This window comes from Amblyomma maculatum, chromosome 9 (assembly GCF_055883805.1).
Source record: "Amblyomma maculatum isolate TAMU_Amacu chromosome 9, ASM5588380v1, whole genome shotgun sequence".
Taxonomy (NCBI): Eukaryota; Metazoa; Arthropoda; class Arachnida; order Ixodida; family Ixodidae; genus Amblyomma; species Amblyomma maculatum.
This window is the reverse complement of record NC_139352.1, coordinates 34860695-34882921: the sequence shown is the minus strand read 5'-3', so window position 1 is coordinate 34882921 and position 22227 is coordinate 34860695. Positions and strand designations below refer to the sequence as shown.

Here is a 22227-nt window from a genome sequence, read left to right as displayed (position 1 = left end):
TAGGTATCGAGTGGGCCCCATGGGACCTTCTCCCTTCCTAAAGAAACATAGATTTAGCGACCCGCCTCGTGACCCAAGACTCATCATTGCCACGGCTCCTTGATGTGGACGATGCTACCCTCCTTTCGTCAAGAAAGGAACACCTCTGGCACCGCACACGTGCTCTTATCTCTCTATCCCTCCGTGTGCGGTAACCCTCCCTTGCAATCTCACCCACACCAGCTGTCGCTCGGACATGGCCTCACTTCCAACACTTATATCCCCGCCCAGGGTGTCCGACATGTAAAGACGAAAATGTTGAAGCTGACATTCACCACTTGCTGTGGGACTTCCCAGCACTGAAACTGACACGAATCCGGCACTTGACGATAGCTGGCCTATCAGCAAGCAATTCTGCCTTGTATATCGCCTGGACGCAGGGAACACATCATCCAGGATGCCACAACAAATAATAATGACAAATGCCTGAACTCACGTTCCCTGTGCAGGCAGGTAGGCGTGTATCTCGTGGCCCTCGTTGAGGTAGAGTACGTGGTAGAGGCGGCAGCGGAGCACCTCTGTGACAGACTCAAAGAACTGCTCAAAGGTCCACATCTTGGAGTCGTCACACTCCAGCAGCCCAGCCAGCAGGGGAACCACTTTCTCTCGCAATCCCCTGCACAGAGAGCAGGGAAAAAGGAAAGAAAAATCTAACACAGTCGAAAATGTTAGTTGTCACTGTTTGATTACACTTAACTGTGGGACGACGAGTCCTTGTTATACCAAAGTAATGGTACTGCGAAAAATATTTGAATAAACTGAGTTTTCCAATTAACTGAGCACAGAAAAAAATGGAACCCAGGCAAAATTTCACAGCAGGAACGGGTTACCTTTAATAGATGAAGTTGTTAAGAGTCATTATGTTGCTGCGTAAAAGCGTGACCACCCAATTTTTAGCTGTTGCTGGCCATCGCCGCCACATTTTCTTATGTGATTTTTCAGTATGACGCACTTATATAAAGCAAGAACGCAATCACACACACACAAAGCAGTAAATGCAATAACGAGGAAATCATAAGGACAGTACTTGGAACTCTATGGAGATCAAGAGTGGAAACACGGCGCTCCATTATCGCTTCCGAAAGCGTGTGTGGCCCGACATCCCAAGTAGCGTCAAACCAAACTCCAGCTGGTTTTATAGTTTCAGATTCTCACGAGTGCACGCCCCCACGACCCAGAGATTGCTCTTGTGTTGACCACCACTAATCCGAGCAGGCGACCGCCAGTGTGAATGAAATGGCTGAAGCTCTCTTCAGTAGTACCAATGTGGATAAAAAGCGGTTTTAGACGCATGCAGTCCTGCCACGAACAGCCAGTCACAGAGCACATACTAGCGGCCAGTGCAAGCCAATGTGACGCACAGCCAACACTTGGACACAAAGCGAGAATGGTCACGTCACAGAACACGCACAGATGAAGTGACTCAGGCTATGCCAGATGCCTCAGTGGAGGGCTCCATACATTTTAACCACTTGGGCTTCTTAAACGTACACACTGGCATCAAGCAGTACACCGGCGTCTTGATTTTCACCTCCATCGAAAACTGAGCGCCGTAGGTTGGATCGGATCCTGCATCTCTGGGTTTGGCAATCGAGCACCGTAACTACTGAGCCGCAGTGGCAGGGGTTTCTTGCCAAAATGGTTTGGTTCGGTTTGGTTCGTGGGGTTTAACGTCCCAAAGCGACTCAGGCTATGAGAGACGCCATAACGGAGGGCTCCGGAAATTTCGACCACCTGGGGCTCTTTATCGTGCACTGACATATCACACAGCACACGGGCACCTTGCTCTTCACCTCCATCAAAAAGCGGCTGCCGCGACTGGAATTCGATCTCACACCCTTGGGCAAAATAGTCGAATGCCCTAACCTCTGCACCACCATGGCGGGACTCGCCAATGGTTCAGCCAACCCAAACGCTGGCAAGCAAACCTACTCGGCCACACCAAAGCGATTGTCACTTTCATTATCTTGTAAATGTCAATTTCAGCAATGAGCAGTTTGCTCCGAAATTCCCAGTGCCACTAGCCGCCGCCGCCCCACACCCACTGTCATGCGTTGCAAGGAAGTCCCTCACGGTGAGAGGAGGCAGGTACGGGGCAGCTCCCGGCTCCACTCGATGGGGCCGTTCTCCGTGTGCTGGACGCCCGAGATGACACCCGACTCCTTCTTAGATGTGATGCAGAACCTGCAACCAAGCCAAAGAACAGCAGGTTAATGGGTGGCTTGCAAAGGGCGGGCCGTCCCATTTCTGAAATATGTTTCATTTTTTTCTTTCTCAAAAAAAAAAAAAAAAAAAAATGGAGGGGGGGGGGGGGGGGGTGTCTTCCAAATAAAATAAAGCTGTTAATATTAATGGTTCCCCACTGAGCTCAGAGTTTGAATAACAACCCAATCAAATTTGCTGCCAGCTGCAAAGGTTCTAAAAGGCATCAGCAGCTGGAAGCAAATGCCTCAAGGTTCATCTGCCTGGGACACAAAAATCTGTAAACAAATCTACACACAAGCGACGGCCAATTTTCCTAACCCTCTAAAGAATGTGCGAACATCCAAAATATCAGATTTCACAAACAAAAAAATCCCTGTATACAAACTTCCAATTGCCAGTATGGTGGAGAAAGGGGTCAGCAGTTTTATCTATTCTAATGCTTCACATGATTATCTCGTAGCGTGCTGCACACAGAAATGACCAGCGGCGATCTGCATTATTGGCAGATTCAACGATGGCACCGTCTTCGGCAAATGAAAGAACACAATGACTTGGACAGAGCCAAGACATGTAAATAAGCCTGCCGCTGTGGGAACGGCAGACGGAGGGAGTGACACAAAAGGGTGAAGATGGTGAGAGGGATGAGAAACAATTATTAAAGGACAAGCTCTCTGTTGGCATTGGCTTTTATAGTTAAACCTAGCTACGACTGACAATACCTAGTCTCGAAATTGACAGTGTTATTTTATGCACTCTGTGACGGTTTGCAAATACAATAAGAGGTGTTTTTTTCCGTCATAAAAATTAAACTTTTCACAGTTCTTCGACTGAACTGTGGGGGCTACAGTGCATTATCTTCCCAGTACCAATTCCATGCTTTGAAAAGCACTGCCATTCTTTTTGCATTTTTTGTGCACAATGCCACGTGTCTTTCGGGGCAAGTAGTGTTGAAAAGGGTAACAAATTGGGTACCAAGGGAACGAAATCGCAGCGGGGGGCGGCAGAAGGTTAGGTGGGCGGATGAGGTTAAGATGTTCGCAGGGGTCAAGGGGATGCAGCTAGCACAGGACCCGGTTAATTGGAGGAATATGAGACGGGCCTTCAGCCCTGTAGTGGGTATAGTCTGGATGATGATCATCATCATCAGAAATGAGATGCTAGCTGCCCTTCACAAGTGCCCCAGTTGGTCGAATGTCAGTGGCATAAAGTCTACAGCAAGGGCCTTGGCTCAGACATGTCCAGTGTTCGTACATGGTGTCCTTGTTGCGCCGTCCCCCGTAGGGTCTGAAAGGCAGCACCCCCGTGGCCACATGGTACAGGGTCACCCCGATACTCCACAGGTCCACCGTGGCCCCAAAGGACTTGCCCGCACTCTTCTTCAGCACCGCCCGCTCGTACATGTCTGGGTGCTGCAATGTAATAGCACGTCGGCAGTGTTACAGGTTATGACTGCTACTGCACACAGTAATGCGCAGCAGGTCACCCTTACAAGCGTGCAGAAAGTAGCTCTGGTGAACATTTTCAACAGGTACTTCATACCTACTATTACGAAAAAGTTGCGCAGTCTTCTCGCACCAGTTTATGGCATGTGCATGCAACAAGAAACGTTGCAGGTTGCATTTAACATACTGCACTCTCAATAAAGCGCTCGCAACATTTACATTATGCCCCCACCGCTAAAAATATCCAAAATTATTTATGCAAACTATGCGCGATTGCAAGTCAAAGAGGAAACTAAGCCACAGCGGACGCCTGCATATTCCAAAAAGAAACTTCTTTTTTTCCTCATACGCAGTGCATATGCAGTCTCATTTTGCAATTCCTATTTCAGTGTTTAGAGATAAGGGACTTGTCTGAAGCATGAAAGAGCACTGAGCAAGGGTTAAAGGGGAGCCACAGTTTGCAAGCCGAGACAATGTTTCGACAAGGGCACTTGTCTTCGTCTAGGCCCAGAGGAAGACAAGTGCCTTTGTGGAAACGTTGGCTCGTCCTGCAAACTGAGGCTTTCCCCCTCTACTCTAGTTCAGTGCTCTTTCATACTGTGCAGCCATCTTCTTTCTCTCGTTCCACCCTTGTCTCTTATCCCTCATGAGCAAGAAGGAAGCAGAAAATTTAGTGCAGCTTAGGCAGAAACCACAAACTAATAAAAATCCACAATTGTGCAAATAAAGACCATTACCATGAAATAAAATGGCAGGTTTATGGGGTTTCAGCAACTGAAAGTGATTCAGGCTACGAGAGATGCCAAGTGGAGGGCTCTGAAAATTTCGACTACCCGTGTGCTGTGCAATGTTCACTGACATTGCACAGCACACGAACACAGCCTTGTGCTTTGCACTACATTCAAAAGTGGCCACCACGACCAGAAGCATCTGCTTTTCTTGTGGCAAGCCCGTGGAAAAAGTAACTAACGGTCACATCTCCTTTGGCTTTCCTTCCCCCTCATATGTCTTCCAAGAAACCAGAAAGATGCAGTAAATTAAAGCTGATTGGTAGGCTAGTTGGTGCATTGTAGCCCCCTGTCCTGTGTGTCTATTTGTGCCTATTTGTGAGTGTCGTTTTGTTGCACTGTTAATCTATCCTTTCAGAAAGATGCATCTCTCACCAGGTACTCCTCCGTTCCATACAACGACATGAACTGCTGGTCATCCTGAAGCTCCCGGGCAGCACCAAAGTCAGCAAGCTTGTACACGTACCTACCCATGTGGAGAAGAAAACGACAGAGTTGAAGACACTTTCTTAATTTCTGTACCATATATACTCGCGTAATGAACCCACTTTTCTTTTTTTAAGAAAAATTGACATCAGTTTCAGGGAAGGGCTCATTACGTGGAGAAAAATAAGTTGACCGAGTCTATTCGAGGCAAGCCAAATAAATATAAATTTCACTTGAGCAGTGACTGCTAGAAGATTCACGGTCACGCAGTTGCCATCGCTCGGCCCCATAATCATAACAAAAAGTCCAGAGTAGAGGAACTTTAGGTACCAGCCTCATCGACCCAGCCTTGTCCAAAGCCAACCGAGACCTTCTGGTACATCGGCCACCGCGATGACGTGAACTTGTGACGTGGCGATTCATAGACACACATGCCAACAGACTTCCTGGGAGTGTTAACTTCAGGTTCAGTGACAGCTTGCTTGTGAAATTCAGTCTACCAAAACCTTGCCCTAGTACAGTACCTTAACATTTGTTCTGCTAATGCCACATCTGACCAGAGAGCCTGACAACAAATGGCATCAGTGCAGTTCAGAGCTGTAGACAAAAAGAGGTACCAAGACGCTGCTGCGCTTGCTAAAAAGGACGCTATGCATACAAGGGCCAATTCATTAGGTGAGAGGCAGGGAACGAAGAGGAGAAAAAATTACAGGATGCACTTACGTCTTCTTAGGTGTGGAAATGTGAAAGCATTGAGAGTTCTGCCAAGCCACCTGGTGCATTCACTCAACACTTATGTTAATGAACCTCGGCTGCACTCAGCCAGGTGGTGTATGTGTACGGGGTATTTACCTCGGTTAAATGAGGGAGAGGCACGGGTGGAACTTCATGAAGACAATGACGTTCACCGTACAGTTTGATAGTGTGTTGCAGTTTTACACGAGGCGTCATTAGCTGTGGCGATCGGATAGTGCTCTCAAGCCTTGTTCTGGGAAGCTTATCTGCTTGTTCTCGCACTGGTTCGAAGCCCAGTCGCAGCTATGCTTTTTTTCTCTACTGACCGGTCATGCAGACCTACTCTGTCCACAATTCATGTCCATGCCACTCGTGAGAGAGGAAATGCCTTTGCATTAAAATGGCCACTGCTCATCAGCCGAGTTCCAAGTAAAGCCAAGCACTCAAGGAGAATGGGAGAGCGTAGCGGAAATGAGAGGAGATATAATATTAAAGACCCCCATTTAAGCGTGTCTCCAGCAGCCATTCACAGTCTGTCTCACCAGCCTAAATGGACAAACACTTTTCACTGCAGCTACTTTTCCTGCATTCCAGAGGGCTCTGGATTTTCGATTGAGAAGCTTCAACCCTCAAAGCGACATGTAGGTTATGAGGCAGACCTTTAATGGAGGGCTTCAGATTAATTGCAACCACCTGGGGGTTATTAACATGCACTGGCTTTGCACAGCGCATAGGTGCCTGTAAGGCCTCTGAAGCTTCAGATGCCCGGCTAGTCACAAGTTAGCACGCTGCATATTTCTTTCCTTTTCTTAGAAACCACACCTATTGTGACATAAAAGGTCACAATATCTAGGCAGTTTCATTTCCCTGATAAACCACCCAGGCACTACGAAAGCTAGGAAGGATGATGAGAGACTGCGAACAACGAAGCGACCAATATTACTGACCACTAATCGTTAATTTGAGGCACTAATGACATCTATCTCACCTGCCATCTTCGGCGACATACTTCATGATGTTTCCCGGCTTGAGGTCTCGGTGAATAATGTTGTTGTCCCGCAAGTGTTTCATTCCAGCACCTAAAAGGAAGAAGGAACACAACCAAAAGGAACACATGCCCACTTATTTTGCCCCAAATGCTTCCAAAAGGTTACACGAGCGCTACTGTTTGGAAAATGACAGAAAAGTGGCAGCTTAGGGCAGTGCAAAGAAGGCTGCTTGCGTGTCAAGCAAACTTCAAGGCAAATTCAATCCACCAATCTATTATTCTTTTGATCCGGACAGGTAAATAATTGATCATATAGTTAATTACAAAGCTGTCAATGAATTCGTAATGAAACCACAGGTTAAATGTTTAGTACAGGACAACCTGCTAACTAAGCAGGTGAACACAGACAATTAGCACTGTGGCTTCCCATTAATTTGAAATTCCAGTTTATTCACAAACTCTTTGGTCTTAGGAACATGCATACAGTGTATTAAAAGGAGCAAATAGGTTTCAATTCTGTACAGATTAGCAAGTTCTAATCCCCATCCAGTTCAAAATTAACAAAATTCAATCGTATTACTAATCAACGAAACCACACGTGGCTTGGAATTTAGGTAACATTCCACTAAAACCTTCATATTCCTTTTACTGCAGATATAAAAAACAAGAGGCGGTGGCCACATGTCTGCAACCTGTCTTTCTTTTTCTTCTAGAGCCAGCACACCATAAAAAAAGGGAATCAAATTTTTCGTTAAGCATATCTTTTGTCATCAACTAGCTTTTTCAGCATAAAGCTGAGCTACAAAGAAACTGGGTACACAAAATCTATTTAACGACGGTAAAAAGAAAAAAAAAAAGAGGACACAGAAGCTCTGCCTTTGAGGGTGTAACACGACAGCATTAGTTCCACCCATGTACAGCTTCGTCTCCTCGTGGATCCTAGTTCATTTTGCTACTCGTTTAGTCACTAATCCCTTAACTTGTTTCTCTATTGTATCACCAATTTTTTTACTCGCAATGCTAACAACAACGAAAAAGCTGAGAACAGCCTTTCAGAAAAGGGCCTTTAAAACAGTCATGTTAATACCATCTCTGCGACTTGGCCAGCGACAACACACAAGTGAGAAAACAAGTAATCTGGTAGCTACACAAACATGAGCAGAAGCAAGTCGACTGAAAAATATCTGCAAACATGAGGCACGCACACAAATACCAACTGGCCTGAGAGAGTGGCAGCACTCACTGAGGTCGCGGAGGACGCAGAGAAAGTCCTGCTCTTCCAGCCCATAGCTGTTGGCCGGGTCATCCAGAATGGTGAAGAGGCTACCCCCCGTGCACAGCTCCATCACCAGCACCTTGCTGCGACTCTCCACCTGGTGAACAACAAACACCACCAGTGGGGTGAACTTAGCTACACTCATCAACAAGATTCCACGCACAGCAACCCAGAGTGAGTGGACTAGTTGGGCAAGTGAAACGGTACAAAAGCTCGTAGCACGCACGCAAACAATCAGCCATACCCAAATCCCTCTCCACATGTAGCTTGCAAACAACTTCAGTGATCATCAGAAACAAATGCCACGTGTCTATGCACGGAGAAAGACTAGCACTCTGGAAAATGCGCTCTTAGGCCAGAAAACTTTCCAACATAGGTTTGCCTTCATCTTCATTTGAAAAGAATTTTGTAAGACCACAATGTACCAACAGCGGTGAAGCTGCCAAACATCACACACATGGCTCATGGAAAACAATGGAATGATCGCAGACAAGTTTAGCTCATTCTTGCAAAATCGTGAGCGAAGCCCAAAGGAAAGCTGGCCAGATAAGAAAATAAGTGCAGAAGGACTCACATCCTCTTCGACAGCCAGCAGTCGCACAATGTTCTCGTGGTTGACTTTCTTCAGCACCTCAAATTCTCGCATCTGCACCTCAAGCGGCCGCAGCTGGCTGACTTGGTTGAAGGTTTTCACCGCCACTGGCTCGCCCGTTTGCTGCATCAATGACAATGGGAGACAGCAAGGTATCAAACAACACATAGTTCGCGCAGCATTTCTCTGAAAACAAAGACAAACAATTTCTTCTTAACAGCGCCCCCCACCCCCTCGCCACTCAGAAAGAAAGGGTGATGACTGTAAGTATTCTGCAAGATACCACAAGGGAATTCTCACATAACAGTATTGCAGTCTTCTTTGCGCTTTGCATATGTTTCAAATTTAGGCAAGCCATATCAACAAGACCAAGCACAACGACTGTTCAAAAAAGAAAGGAAAAGGTGTTGTCAGGGCCAGGAAGCATAAGTGCCCGAACCAACACAGATGCACCATTACAGGCAAATGATCGTTAATGGGACAATAAAAGCAAAACAAAAAAAATACAAGGTACTCTACCGATGGACATCAAACAATGAGGCAGCCCTCGCAAACAACATGCAGTAACAGTATGTCAGAAGTGTGAACTACCCCATTAATATTTAACCTTTACAAAGCCAAAATCTGCAAATCACACAGTTTGAGAATCTGCTAGACCATTTACATTTCCCTTGTCCATAAAATATATTTGTAGAAAAACAATGGTGCAAAAATGTGCAATAGATGGATGGAACGACCATTACAGTGGCGACTGTGATCACAACAATCCGAATAAAAAATGTGAGAAACTAAAGAGCCATGGACATAGACGGGCACAACAAACATCAAGAAATAGAGTTAATTGAATGAGAAAAGAAACGCAATTTAAGGCACCCAAACAAATTATCAACAACAAACATTACAGCCATCATGGGACGCCAGTACGAAACAGGAGAACCCTAGCCACTCACTCAAGAGATGCAGAATTTGTACCAATGACACTGCATTCAGCACAAACCTTGTGGACTCCCCGGTAGACCGCCCCCGTGGCGCCCTTGCCAAGGACAGCCGTGGTGCTCCACACATAGTTTGGCGAGCCCCGTAGATGAGACATGACCACTCTTCCTCCCTGCACAAAGGAGCGCGCACTGCTGACCAACAAACTTTCTGGCCAAACCAAACCAGGAGGTCACTCAAGTCACGGCATGTCGCCACATTTGTCGTGGCATGCCACCACACGCACGCAACTGCTAACAATAGGCGCTGCCTGAAAATAGTGCATGCACGCAAGTGCCTGCTGCTTGCTCTTCAATGCAAATGCATGAACACTCTAATATTATGCATGCTCATGTTTGATCAGGTATGACATACTGAGTAATTCCTTGAGTGATACATCTATTGAGGACACTTGATGTGTGCCATAAATAAACAAGTAAATATGACGAAAACCAATAACAGAAGTATGTCACAAAAATTTCAGCTTAGCCGTGCAACCATCGAATATAGCATATGCTTACTGTGTCAACCGCTTCTAAATTAGTAAAAGTAGGTCTATCATTGTTTTATATATACATATATATTGTTACGGACCAGGAAGGAGAAAGAAGCGAGCAGTGGCGCGGGCAGGAGCGCTCGCGCTAGGCCCGTAACATTTCATTAAATGTCATCTCACAGTCATCAAACATCTTCTCTCTGTCCTCTGTTCTCCTGTTTTCATCGGCTTGCCGCCCCGTAACATTTGTTTGGAGGTGCGCCCCGTAACATTTGTTTGGCGAAGCCAACTGCCTTGTTCTTGACAATGACGTTGCTGAATTCTTAAACTTTACTTTCTCTGCAGCAATAACTGAAGAACCAAGGTGTACTTGATACCAGTTCCCCCAGCAACCCCACTATGAAGGACATTACATTTGGACTCCGCAGCATTATGAAGCCTACTGAATCACTATGACTCGCATAACCAGTTGGAATCGATGGCACTAATATAGAAATAAAAAAAAATAGAAAAACAATCTCTAACATTCATTTCAACAGTCTCTTCCTTCTAAGGTGGTACTGATTGACCAAAAGGAAAGTGCCTAAGACCATTATAGATCAAAAAAAAAAAAGGTCAGTAAACTTTCTATAAGTAACCTTTAAATTAATGGAAGATTTAACCTACTCAAACATAATTAAATTATAGACTTCCATCAATTTCTTTGACCCTGCCGCCACGGTTTTCCAGAAATGACTATTTTTCAAAACCTAACAACCATTATTTAATTTAGACCCACATCCTGGCATACCTGTGAACTCTGTCTTTATTCATTTCAAATGAGCATTTGATAATGTTCATCGTAGATGTCTTTTTTTTCTCCAGAACTTTCATCCCTAAATATTTATTCTTTAGTTTTGAATTGCCTATATTCCTTTCACACTAAATGGTAGCAATTCATACATGTTAACAAGTGTTCTCCCCAGTAGTTCCCCGTCATCTGCATAGCACCTTGCGGCATTGGTCTTGGACATTTACTTTTATTAATTTATATTAATGACCTGTAAAAAAACACATCTTTTAACATTTGTTTATTTGCAGAGATTGGTGTAATCGATCACCCTGTCTGCAGCAGTAACGATGCTACCACATTGTGAAATGATCTAAACCACAATGAATCACGCTACAATATGTGTAATGCCTGCGAAAACTAGCAAAACATCTTTAGTATCTTTGCACCAAAGCCACTCTTAGCCATTTCCTAAACTACATTAGTTTCTGCTCAGCTGTCTCCTCACTTTCCTCACTCAAATATTTAGGCACTAACATAACTCAAAACCTTAGTTGGATCTCATATCTGAAGACACTAACGACACCCACCAATACCTTGGCTTTCTACACCATCATTTAAAAACAGCCTCCCCCTCAGTAAAACCTAGTGTTTATTCAGCTCCCATCCAGCCAAAATTAGAATATGCATTCATAATATGGGACCCACACTGGTCATCCCTTTCTAATATCCTTGAATTGATACAGAAAACAGCTGCCAAGTTTATTTAATGCAACTACGGCTAGTACACAAGTGTATCTAACCTGATGTCTCAAGTTAATGTTCCTGGCTCTTGTTCCTCAGCATAAAATTTTATCACTGTCAGCTATTCAGCTCCCTCATCCCTTTCCTCCTACTAGAAGCCACTCAATGATACTGCTTTCAGAATATAAACAAGCATCGTTGACAATTGTTCTTCAGTGTCAGTCATCCTTAATGCCTCGTGTTACATCAAAAGAAAATCCACTAGATACTCGCGTAATGGACCAAAAATTAAATACATGGCAAAGACCCAGCAGTACTGGCAAAAGTCAACAGCCAGTGTGACAAACAATATAATTACCGAGGTCCCAGCAATTTTTTCCTTACACACCTTTGCGTCAAGTACCCATATGCTTCGCTGAAGCCTTATTCTACTCAGGCATCCACTTAGGACACAAACTCGCATGAACATCCTCCAGAAAACAATTTGGATACTTAGCACTTACCCATCAAATAGTACACAGGCACCATTTAGGACTCCCATCATTCAAAACTTTATTACATAACATGAATGTGCTCAAAAACGCAATACCAGGACCATCTAACTCTAGCTAATACAGCCCCATTACCGACCACAAATCCAAATCAAACCTCACAATGGTTAAATAACATCCCAATCTTGCCTTCCCAGTCTTTTTTGTTAATTTACATCACGTTAATTAATAACCTTTTCACCATTCATGCCCTCTTGCAGTACCCTTGCCTACTTTTTTTATTTCATAAGCCCCTAAAAATTATTATTTATTCAAACAACCAAAGCCAGGGACGGCTCACCTACTGATGACATTCTCCACCTGCCAGCTCCACCTGTCTCAAGTGAACTGAACAAACCAACCATTGTCAGAGCAATGCAAATACTCTTGTGGAGTACCCCAAGAGCAACATTTGAGGTGCTAAGAAACAAACATCAGCCACTGCTACCGGCTTCACCGATTTGCTACTACCCTCCAGGACAAATATTTACGAAGTGGTTCTACCTCCATAAACACCTTTCATGTGCGACGGCTTCATGCATGAAAAATGCAAGAGATAGGGCAATGCTTAAACTAAGCTAAGCTTCCTGAATCCATATGCAGAGCACACAACAGTGTATGGCAAGAATTAACAACAGGTGCAGTAGATTATACAAGACTAGTGCTTAGCTTTGCCCTGGTCAAGGTGGCACAACTGCATGGAGGCGTAAGCATCTTCCTGGAAGACTTATAGTTTTGGGAAATTGGAAATGTCGTCACAGGACTTTGTGCTTCTTTCTCATTGCTCTTCCGCATGCAGTTCAGTTATTATTACTATTATAGCTAGCGTTCTCTCACTACTTTTTCAGCTTGCTTGTGTCCTCACCCACATGAGCTATTCTTTATCTGGTCCATCAAATAAAGGCAAAAAAGATGGAGAATCCCGTATGAAATAAGTTACAACACTGGATGAAAATGTGACACATGAGTGAACGCAGTATGCAGCAGGGCTCTCGCATAACTCTCAATCCTCAGCAGCATTTACTGACAAGAAAGCTCAATTGTGTGAGCTCAGGTGTGGCATTTGCCTCCAGAAACTAGTTCAAATCAGTGCTCTAAAATTGATTTAAAAAATGACAAAAATTATTGGCATTAGGACCCCGCATCTCCTAGTCTAAATGACAAAACGCAAGCATATTTGGCACATTTATGTAAACAACATTTATGTATCATTTTGCATGCGAAAAATCTCCGAGCCATAATCAGCAGTTCTTTAGTGTTTGACGTCAAAAGTTACCCGCCAACAAGGAGAGGTGGTCCAGAGAGGTGGTCTGGGCACTCGGCACTCAGGGTCACATTTTTATCCCTTTCTGTAAACAGCGGTACGGTCACAGTGATTGAAAAAAATGCTGTTAAAAATGCAGCACCCACCAAACTGGTAGCAGTTGTTGAGGTGCATTGTAACAGTTCCGGAGCACAATGATAACAAATGGAGAATAGACAAGGGACAGGCCGCACAGATCTGGAAATGAGCTACGCTGCAAAGCACGAAATCCTTCGGTATGGCAGCCCGAGAAGCTTTTGGAGACGATATGGGGTGCGAAAGTGGAGATTTTCGTAGCAGGAGAAATGTTGCTGGTCTTCTAGATTCTAGACGCCGGCTTCTAGATTTCTGCACGCTATCTAGGTACAGGCAGTGCCAACTGATGTTTTGAGTAAAAACATAAGTTCACACAAGAGGAAGATAGGTGACCACATTATGATACTTAATTCCGCCCAATCATCCTGAAAAAAATAAAAATAAATAAAGGCCTTAAAATGTTTATTTAAGTTGCTGAGTTAACAATTAAGCAAATACTCCTTGCAAAATTAAAAAAAAAAAACGTAGGAGTGTATGATCGCCCTTCAACGAAAGATGAGCCCTCTTCAAATCAGGCTTTCACCTTCAAACGCACTGATAACAGAAGGTGTGCTGAAGATAAAGGCAAGTTGTTTGCATGTGTGCGACAAGAGGCGTTTCGCATTTCCATGGAAGTTATCTGGTTTGGTTTCGTTTGTGGGGTTTAACGTCCCAAAGCGACTCGGGCTATGAGAGACGTCATAGTGGAGGACTCTGGAAATTTCGATCACCTGGGGTTCTTTAACATGCACTGGCATCGTACAGCAGCACGTGGTGTAGTTTGTTACTCGAAATGCTGTCTCTTTTGCACTTTTTTTTTTTTTCCTGTTTTACGCTATGTTCATATTTGGAACATTATATTTTGAGCAGAAAACACAAAATTACTGCTCAGAGATCATATATTTGCATGAAAGGAAACTGGTGATATCAAGAAATGTGATCCCTAGGCATGAGGTGTGCAAAGACCATTATACACATGCAACGAATTAGGGAGAACAGCGCTCACACAAGAGTGAAAGAAGTGAGGGGAGAACAGCATGAAACTGGGAATTTGTATAAGAGTGCAAATTCGCACGTAAGTTCCTGCTAACAATTTAAAATATCAGCCAAGCGTGTACAGTACGTTAACAGGAAAACTAATCTCTTAAATGTTTCATGTATGCACGAGCCTGCCTGCAATGCCATATTTGAAATACCATAGCTACAGTCACTGGAAAACTTCAAAGCATCGCAATCCTTTTCCACAAGCCGCCGTCCTGACAACTGGCTACTGTGAGTCAGGTAACCGCCTTGCCATAACCCATCCAAATGCGTGAGGAGTATGTGCCTTCTGCAGGAGTCCCTCTTTTTTTTTTTTTTTTTTTTTTTTTCAAGTGTTTGTGGAAGTGTCAACATGAGAAGTTTCAAGACAGAATGCCTGACTGCTGTGCCTTTGGGAGATATGCTGGCTCATAGGCTTCACATTTTGCTTGCTGAGCCGTAAAACTAGCGCAGAAAAATATGTGATGTGCAGATACTTAGAACGGATGCTTAAATCCAACACAGCGTATGTACCGCACTCATACAGAAACATGCCATGTCCATTTTGTTTGAAGAATCTGCAAATGTCAGCTTGGTAATGGGTATGTCTCTATACAGACCTGCAAAAATACTTTACACTCTGCTCGTGCATGTGTGCGAGCATACCCGCGCGTGCGGACTTGCACCTGCATGTTTTCCTTGTTGAATTTCTGTTGTTACTGTGGATGCTCCTGAAATATTCCTGCAGAGAATTATAGTTATTTATTCCCATGGAGGTGTCTGGTGCTCTAATTCAGGACGAAGGGAAGCTTTTCTTGCTCTGTTTGTCTGTCTTTGGGCAGTTAATTCTGCCAAAGTGTTAAGGTGGGCGTACTCCTGGAGTAGATGGATAGGAGTTGATCGAGGCAGTCCAGTAATGACTCGCATAGCCTCGTGGTTGAGTGCCTCGAGTGTGGATCATTGCCGTTTTGTCAGTTTCTCAAACTGTGCCTGGTATATAAGTCCCGGTTGAAAGACACCACGAACAAGTCGGCAAATGGTATCTGATCGGGCACCACCAGAACCATTTGCTATTCTTTGAATTAGTCCGAGTGTGTTCATGGCTCTTCTGCGCACATCTGATAATCAATTTGTGCCTTTTCCTGAAGAATGTACATGGAGGCCCAACACCTTGGTATATTCCACATCAGGGAGGGGCGTATTGTCAATTGTCAACGTGAATGGATTAGCTTTGAAAGTTCTGCGGCCGGCCTTATTGCCCACATGGACATAGCATGTTTTGGTGAGGTTGAGGGAGTGATAGGCCTGTGTTGTTGATAAATTCTTGAAGAATATTTATGGCATTTTGCAGGGAGTCTTACTGCACCTGGACTGAGCGGTTTGTAGACCTCATAGTAATATCATCTACATAGGCTAGCACTTTAATATTAGGAAGTAAGGAAAGTGCATGTATGAGAGGAATAAATGCAATAATAAACAAAGTTGGGGCTAAAACTGAGCCCTGTGGTACTCCACGATTAGAAATGAAATGTCCTGTTGGCTTTCCACATGGATAGCAAACATTCGCTGGGAGAGGAATGAGTGTATTGCACGACAAAGCTGTAATGACATTCCAAGTGATGACATAGTATTGAGGATGGCTATGTGGAGGGTGTTGTCGTAGGCTCTCGTGATATCTGTAGATACTACTGTGCAGACGAGACGGCTGTGAGATGAACAATATATTACTTCATTGGCAAAAAGTTGAGGACCATCTTCAGATCTGTACCCAGGCTGAAAGCCAAAGTAGCTTTTCGTACAGCTTACAGATAGTTGGGGTAAGAGAAATCGGGCGTTAGAGCACCAAAAGTTGTGGGTGGTTTTCCGAGCTTTGGTATGGGAACTACTACAGAATGTTTCCAATCTGGTGGCATTTCACTGGAAATCCAGTTTTCATTGAAAATTCTGAGAAGTGAGGTCAATCATTCACTTTCCAGATTGTGGAATAGTGTATAAGGCACACCATCATGACCGGGTGTGGTGTTTGGGAGGATGTCTTCAATCGCAGCGATCAGCTCAGCCATGGTGAAAGGGCTCATGATCTTATCTTCTGAGTGATGTTTGGCGAGACTGAATGGAACCGGTGCAGGTTGACAGTCATAATTGGGGAAGAACTGAAAAGCTGCTTGCTTGGCAAATTCTTGCAGTTATTCGAATACTCTCGGCGTAGTCTTTAACTGAGGGTTTTCGTTCCATTGAATGAAACACACGCCATAGGTGGCGGTTTCCGATCGGAGTACTTATGTGAGAACACCAGTCTGTCCAACATTTGTGTAAAAGGTGCTTAGAATACCGACGGGCTTTAGCCGTTAGTTTATGAAGTTCTGCTAAGGCAATATTATTAGACGGATGCTGACTGATGTATATGTCCATTTGCTTGCGCCGTGCCCAGAGGTTAAGGAGGTGAAGGTCAGGATTTGGTTGGTCTTCGTTGATGGTTGAAGACACAGTGTGCTGATTTAGAACTTGCATGAAAGTAGAAAGTGCCGAATCAGGAGTTATTGAGATGAGGCGAGCATCTGTACGTAGAGTATCCCAAGAAGTAACGTGAATTTTGCGGCGAATTTTACGCAGTGTGCTTGAGGTAAAACAGATTAGAATTAGACAATTATCTCTAGTTAACCACTGCTGCAGTTATCAGGAGACTAGTGCAGATTGGTACATGGCATTATATCAACTCAAATAAGTGTCCCCGATTGATCTGTTATGCATTCGCAGCAGGCTACTTCTGGCATCCCCACAAACCATAAATGAATGCAATGTGCTATGTTGATATCATCCCGCTTTTTGATGGCAGATAACGAGCGAGGTACTAGCATATGATAGGCGCAAGGGGAATGGCGATAGAACTACAGCACTATCTAACCAACGAAAAGTGCAATTTCCACAATCGTGTGATAACAGATATACAACAAACCCCATGTTTCTTTTTGATGATAAAAACGGGTGATACCAACCTGTTACCTTTCCTTCGCATAATGACAGCTCTGTAAATGAATCAAGCTCATGCAAACGAATGTGCTTCAGCAAGGCAGCCCATTAGGCTGTCTCAGCACAGCAACAATGATGTCAATGATACTTTGAACACTGCTTTAGTACACAGTATGTTGGCTTCTTTGTTTATGCTGTCTTGGCAAACCAGCCGCTGTAGTTTGTGTTGCTTATACAAAACAAGTCATCATTTCAAAGTATAATCTTGCTCCCCACCCATTCTCCATTACTGGCACAGTGGTGCAGACGTACGGTGTTCACTCTACATTACAGAACCATGTTCAGTCTTCTTGGAATCTTCACAAACATGCTGTTTCATACCAGGTCAGGTTATAATGGTTTATAATGCGCTGGATGTAAAAAACTAGGTGATCGAAACAGCCACGAATTTACAGTGTAGGTGCCTTGCAGTTTTCAACAATCCACCCACGCATTTCTTCATTTTCCGATCTACTGCTGACTACAGCAATAAAGGTAGCAATCACACAATAACTGTTGGTACGGTTCCAAATAAACAAGCCAAAATCTTCCAGCTTTGTAGAGTTTAAAACATGTTTCAAGCTGACAAGGGCGGACACTCGTCATTCATGGCTGCGGAGTCCTGGAGGTATGGAAGGGAACTGATACCTGCGAGCACCTGTGCGGTACGCTAACAATTTTCAGGCTCTAACTGAGGTCTTTCAGTCCAAAGTGACAGGCTGGCAACACAAAAGTACCCTCTAAACGAACAAGATAACTGAACAACATTACAACACAGAAGCGTACACTGACGGCTCGTAAGAAAAAAAAAAAAAAAAACGTACTCACACACTACACTTGAAAGCTGCACTCAGTGTTTACCATGTGAAAAAGACAATACTAGCAGTTATTATTAAAAATTAGTTATAACTACGATTTCAACAGCGGGATTATAGCTAATGCAACATTTTATGCCAGCCATAACCACAAGTTTGGCTCGCGAAAAGTGATTTTCAGACAGAAGTAGGGTTTGACCTCATTTTTAATCCGTTGAGGGTGCAGCGATAAAGTAAAATGCAATTTACATTTTAAAAAATGGCCGCAAGCGTGCAAGATTCCCAACTGTTTTGCATACAAACCAACTCCAAGTGCAACAAAGGCATCCATCCCCTCTATTTAATAACATGACTGAGCATTAAGAAACCCACGAATACTACATACACATCATTACTGCTTAGGAATCGTAGATTCGCGCGAAAGAGGACTGGCAATATCAAAACGATGCCTAACCATTAGGTTTGCACGGATCACTACACTCATGCAAAGAATTAGTGAAGTGTAACTAGCAGCCGCCGCCTGCACACGTTTTACATGCAAAATACTGAGACTTTGTTCGTGTGAGAGCTGTCAAATAGCCATCGGCTTTTAATACTTTTACACGAGGGTAGTGATGCTCTGTGGAGCAGAATTAAAGTTCAGGCGCGGCGATTCGCAACCAAGGGATGAGTCACCGCGCATATCAGCACGGCGCATACTTCGATGCCGCCGGTGAACTAAATACGAAACCACAGCGAAACCTAATGCGCGGACGACGCCGCGAGAGCAGTCAGTTCTTTGTCATGCGACCGCACGCGACGAACGTGAACCAGGATGCCTCCGGGGCGTCTGAACGTGGACACATGACAATACGCGACGATTGACAATAAATCACGGTTAGCCGTTGACACAGAAGCCGATCATGCAAGCACAGTGAACACATTGCACCACATTCTGCAAGACAACGCCGTCGTACTTCCGCCAGCCACTCACCCAGCAAAGACGGGCCCAAAAGTCGTGTCGGTGTCACTCGGCAGAAGCTGCACGGTCGTGCAGTCACATCAGCTGCGCGCAGGTATTTTAACTCCTTCAGCGCTGGCAAAGTTGATAAAGCACAGAAAACCCACGCACACAGCACCGCTGATTCGCCGAAGTAGCAAAAGTTGCTTATTATCAACAACCAACAAAACAAGTTTACAAAAACAAAACTTGATGACCCACAGTAGCCAGACGGTTTATGAGAAGACGTCAGAATTTGGAGATTTTGGTCAACGATGGTTCTTTTGAATTTAAACTTCTCACGAGCTTTGACAACGCAAACGGTGACTGAATTTTTCATTGAATGTCGTACCAACCTTACTAGAACACACTCAGCTTCACAGCTCCACCCGGTGAGGTGTACCCATGAGGTGTACCCGGCGGCGGTCGCGTGAGCTAACGGCGCTGCCGCTGACTTGCTTCTTGCCGGGCGCGTCGTCTGCTACACGCGGCGCGGAAATGGGACCGACCGGCATACACGTAGCTGTTACGTGCTGCCGTTGCACTCTGCACGGCTGCAGTGGAGTTATGACTACATTATGACAGTTTTGGCTTCGAAGGCATGTATTACCTCAGCGAACTCGTTTGTGTGATGTGAAACTTAATGTCGTAAAACAAGTGTGACAGCGTTGTCAACTTGCTCGCCAGAACCATGCGTTCTAGTAACGTTGTCTACTCTTCGGTTTCATTTCTTTTTATTACGCGATATCGTGACGAGCAAGTCCTTTCGCATTAAATTCTGATGTAGCCGTTCATTGTGTAGCTGTCAGGGTGCTGTCATGCATTTTTTCGCTTCTTATTTCCACCTTCTTTTCCAGTTTCAGTCCAATTTGTAACATGTGTACCTTCAATTCTATGCCGTTCACTATAAACGTAAGGTGTGCACCGAGAAGATGCTGCGTCTTTACCCTAAAATAAAAAAGAAATAGACGTACGCTTTGCCAACTACGTGCTAGCCTCTAGATGCCTAAAATTGGCGGAATGAAGAGACGGCGTTAAAGGCGATATCGCGTCCTCCCTAAGTTAAGACGAAGCATTCTGCTATATATATATATATATATATATATATATATATATATATATATATATATATATATATATATATATATATATATATATATATATATATATATATATATATATATATTTTTAACATCACACCTCTTCATGCTGGCCTGCGTGCTGGCTTGCATGCTTTTCACCGGGGGAAACGAATTGGAAGTCCGTACGTCATTTGTTCGTGTCGCTGATAGACTTCCTCGAGATTAAAATGTGGGCACAAGCTCTGCACATAAGAGATAACTCACTTTGATGCGAACAATTTCTGATCTTCATTTAGAAAAGGAACTATATTCAAGTACTCTCGTTATGTATATTTCGTGTAGCAAGCCTTTTTTTTTTTTTTTTTTTTTTTTTTGCTAGCGCATATTTCGAACGCAAAAGGCATTATATACTGAAGAGAAAGCATCCTAATAATCGCGCTGCCCCGTGTGTTTCGACAGCAATGCCAGCAGAAAACTTGCAAGATTCCAAGAGCCCATCAGTGTACACAGCGCAAATCGGACAGTTAATTCAGCTGCACGAACGAATTTTGGTCATTTTGAGGTCGTTGCAGTACCAGCAATCCTAAGAAATTTGAATATTTTCGCGACTAGGAAATAGACGAGCCATGAGGGTGAGGAATTTTGCTTGTTGAGAGGACTTTTGTAATTGAGCGGTTAATTGTCACGGCAATGATATGTTGCGCATAAAGTTCTCATATTATATGAATTGAGCGTTGATTACGTAGAAGCTCTTCTGAAGCATGTAAATGAAACGAAATTGTGCACGGGCTTCCGACTCAGAGCTAATGCGAAGAGAGGAGACATCATAAGAACTGCAGAAAAATTCGACAAGCAAGATGATCACAAAAAATAAAGCATCTTCAAAATAACTGAGAATTCAGCGCAGAAAACGCAGCGAGCTGCGGCAGCGAACGCGAAGAAGAAAACAAATAATGAATAAAGCCTTTATTTGACTGAAGGGATGACTCTCGGCCGCTCTTTGGGTAATTAGGGAGTTAGGAGGGATGGGAGTGTAGCTTATCGCTTCTTCACGACTCTTCAAGCTGTTTCTGGTTGTAAACAGGTAAGCATCTAAAAAGCTCAGAAGCGGATCTAGATCGGCATCTACAGGGTTTTGAATATTTGGGGGCTGGGATTTAAAACATTCCTATGCAAAATCTACTACGCCATTCGAGCTGAAATAACGTTCACAAAGTAGCAAAATATCGTCTACGTTATCTGATAAGTGGTTCAACATCTTTACTTGCCTAGATTTTCTGATATCGAGAAAAAACTGCCCTTGGTGGCGTGCACAATTTTCGCAGAAGATAGTCGAAATGCTATTTTAACATGGTGCGTCATCTGTCGGGCAGCGAGGCAAGCGCGCCAACGACCGGGATGGAGCTTTCCTCACTGCTCGACAGATGACGCACCATGTTAAACTAGCTTTTCGACTCTCTTCTGCGAAGATTGTGCACGCCACAGAGAGCAGTTTTTTCTCGATTTCGAGAAATCTAGGTAAGTACCGATGTTGAATCACTTATCTGATAACGTAGACGATATTTTGCTACTTTGTGAACGTTATTTCAGCTCGAATGGGTTAGCAGATTTTGCATAGGAATTTTTTAAATCCCAGCCCCCAAATATTCAAGTCCCTGTACAAGCTAGGCCTTCCAGACTAGCAATGACCGGTACGTCAAGCTCCTGCCTGGACTGAGGTATGATGTGTCGAACGGCTTCGTAGCTGCATTTTGTGAGGCGAGCAAGCACAAAAGCTTATAAGCTTCTGAATGAGCTCAAGATATGCTACCAAGCATATGAGCTCCTTAATACATGCATTGAAGCGAATTCGCTGCAAATATGGTTTCTACCGTTGAAGCAATACAAAATCACATGAAAAAAAAAAAAAAAAAAAAAGATGGTCAGGGGAAGTTAGGGA

The 22227-nt window shown here is 44.0% G+C and overlaps 1 protein-coding gene across 1 annotated transcript in view; it reads right to left on the bottom strand.

Annotated features, from left to right (window-relative positions):
• Positions 1–19507, bottom strand: part of LOC146178816 (inhibitor of nuclear factor kappa-B kinase subunit epsilon-like) — a 51749-nt gene extending 32242 nt beyond the window's left edge. The window contains exons 1-9 of the mRNA XM_084578564.1: positions 19201–19507; positions 9489–9599; positions 8474–8614; positions 7867–7996; positions 6624–6714; positions 4850–4940; positions 3496–3653; positions 2113–2223; positions 476–655 (exon numbers count right to left, since the gene is read on the bottom strand). Of these exons, the coding sequence (XP_084434690.1) occupies positions 476–655; positions 2113–2223; positions 3496–3653; positions 4850–4940; positions 6624–6714; positions 7867–7996; positions 8474–8614; positions 9489–9584 (998 nt within the window). The 5' untranslated portion in view covers positions 9585–9599; positions 19201–19507. The remainder of the gene's footprint in view (positions 1–475; positions 656–2112; positions 2224–3495; positions 3654–4849; positions 4941–6623; positions 6715–7866; positions 7997–8473; positions 8615–9488; positions 9600–19200) is intronic.
• Between the last annotated feature and the right edge of the window lie 2720 nt (positions 19508–22227).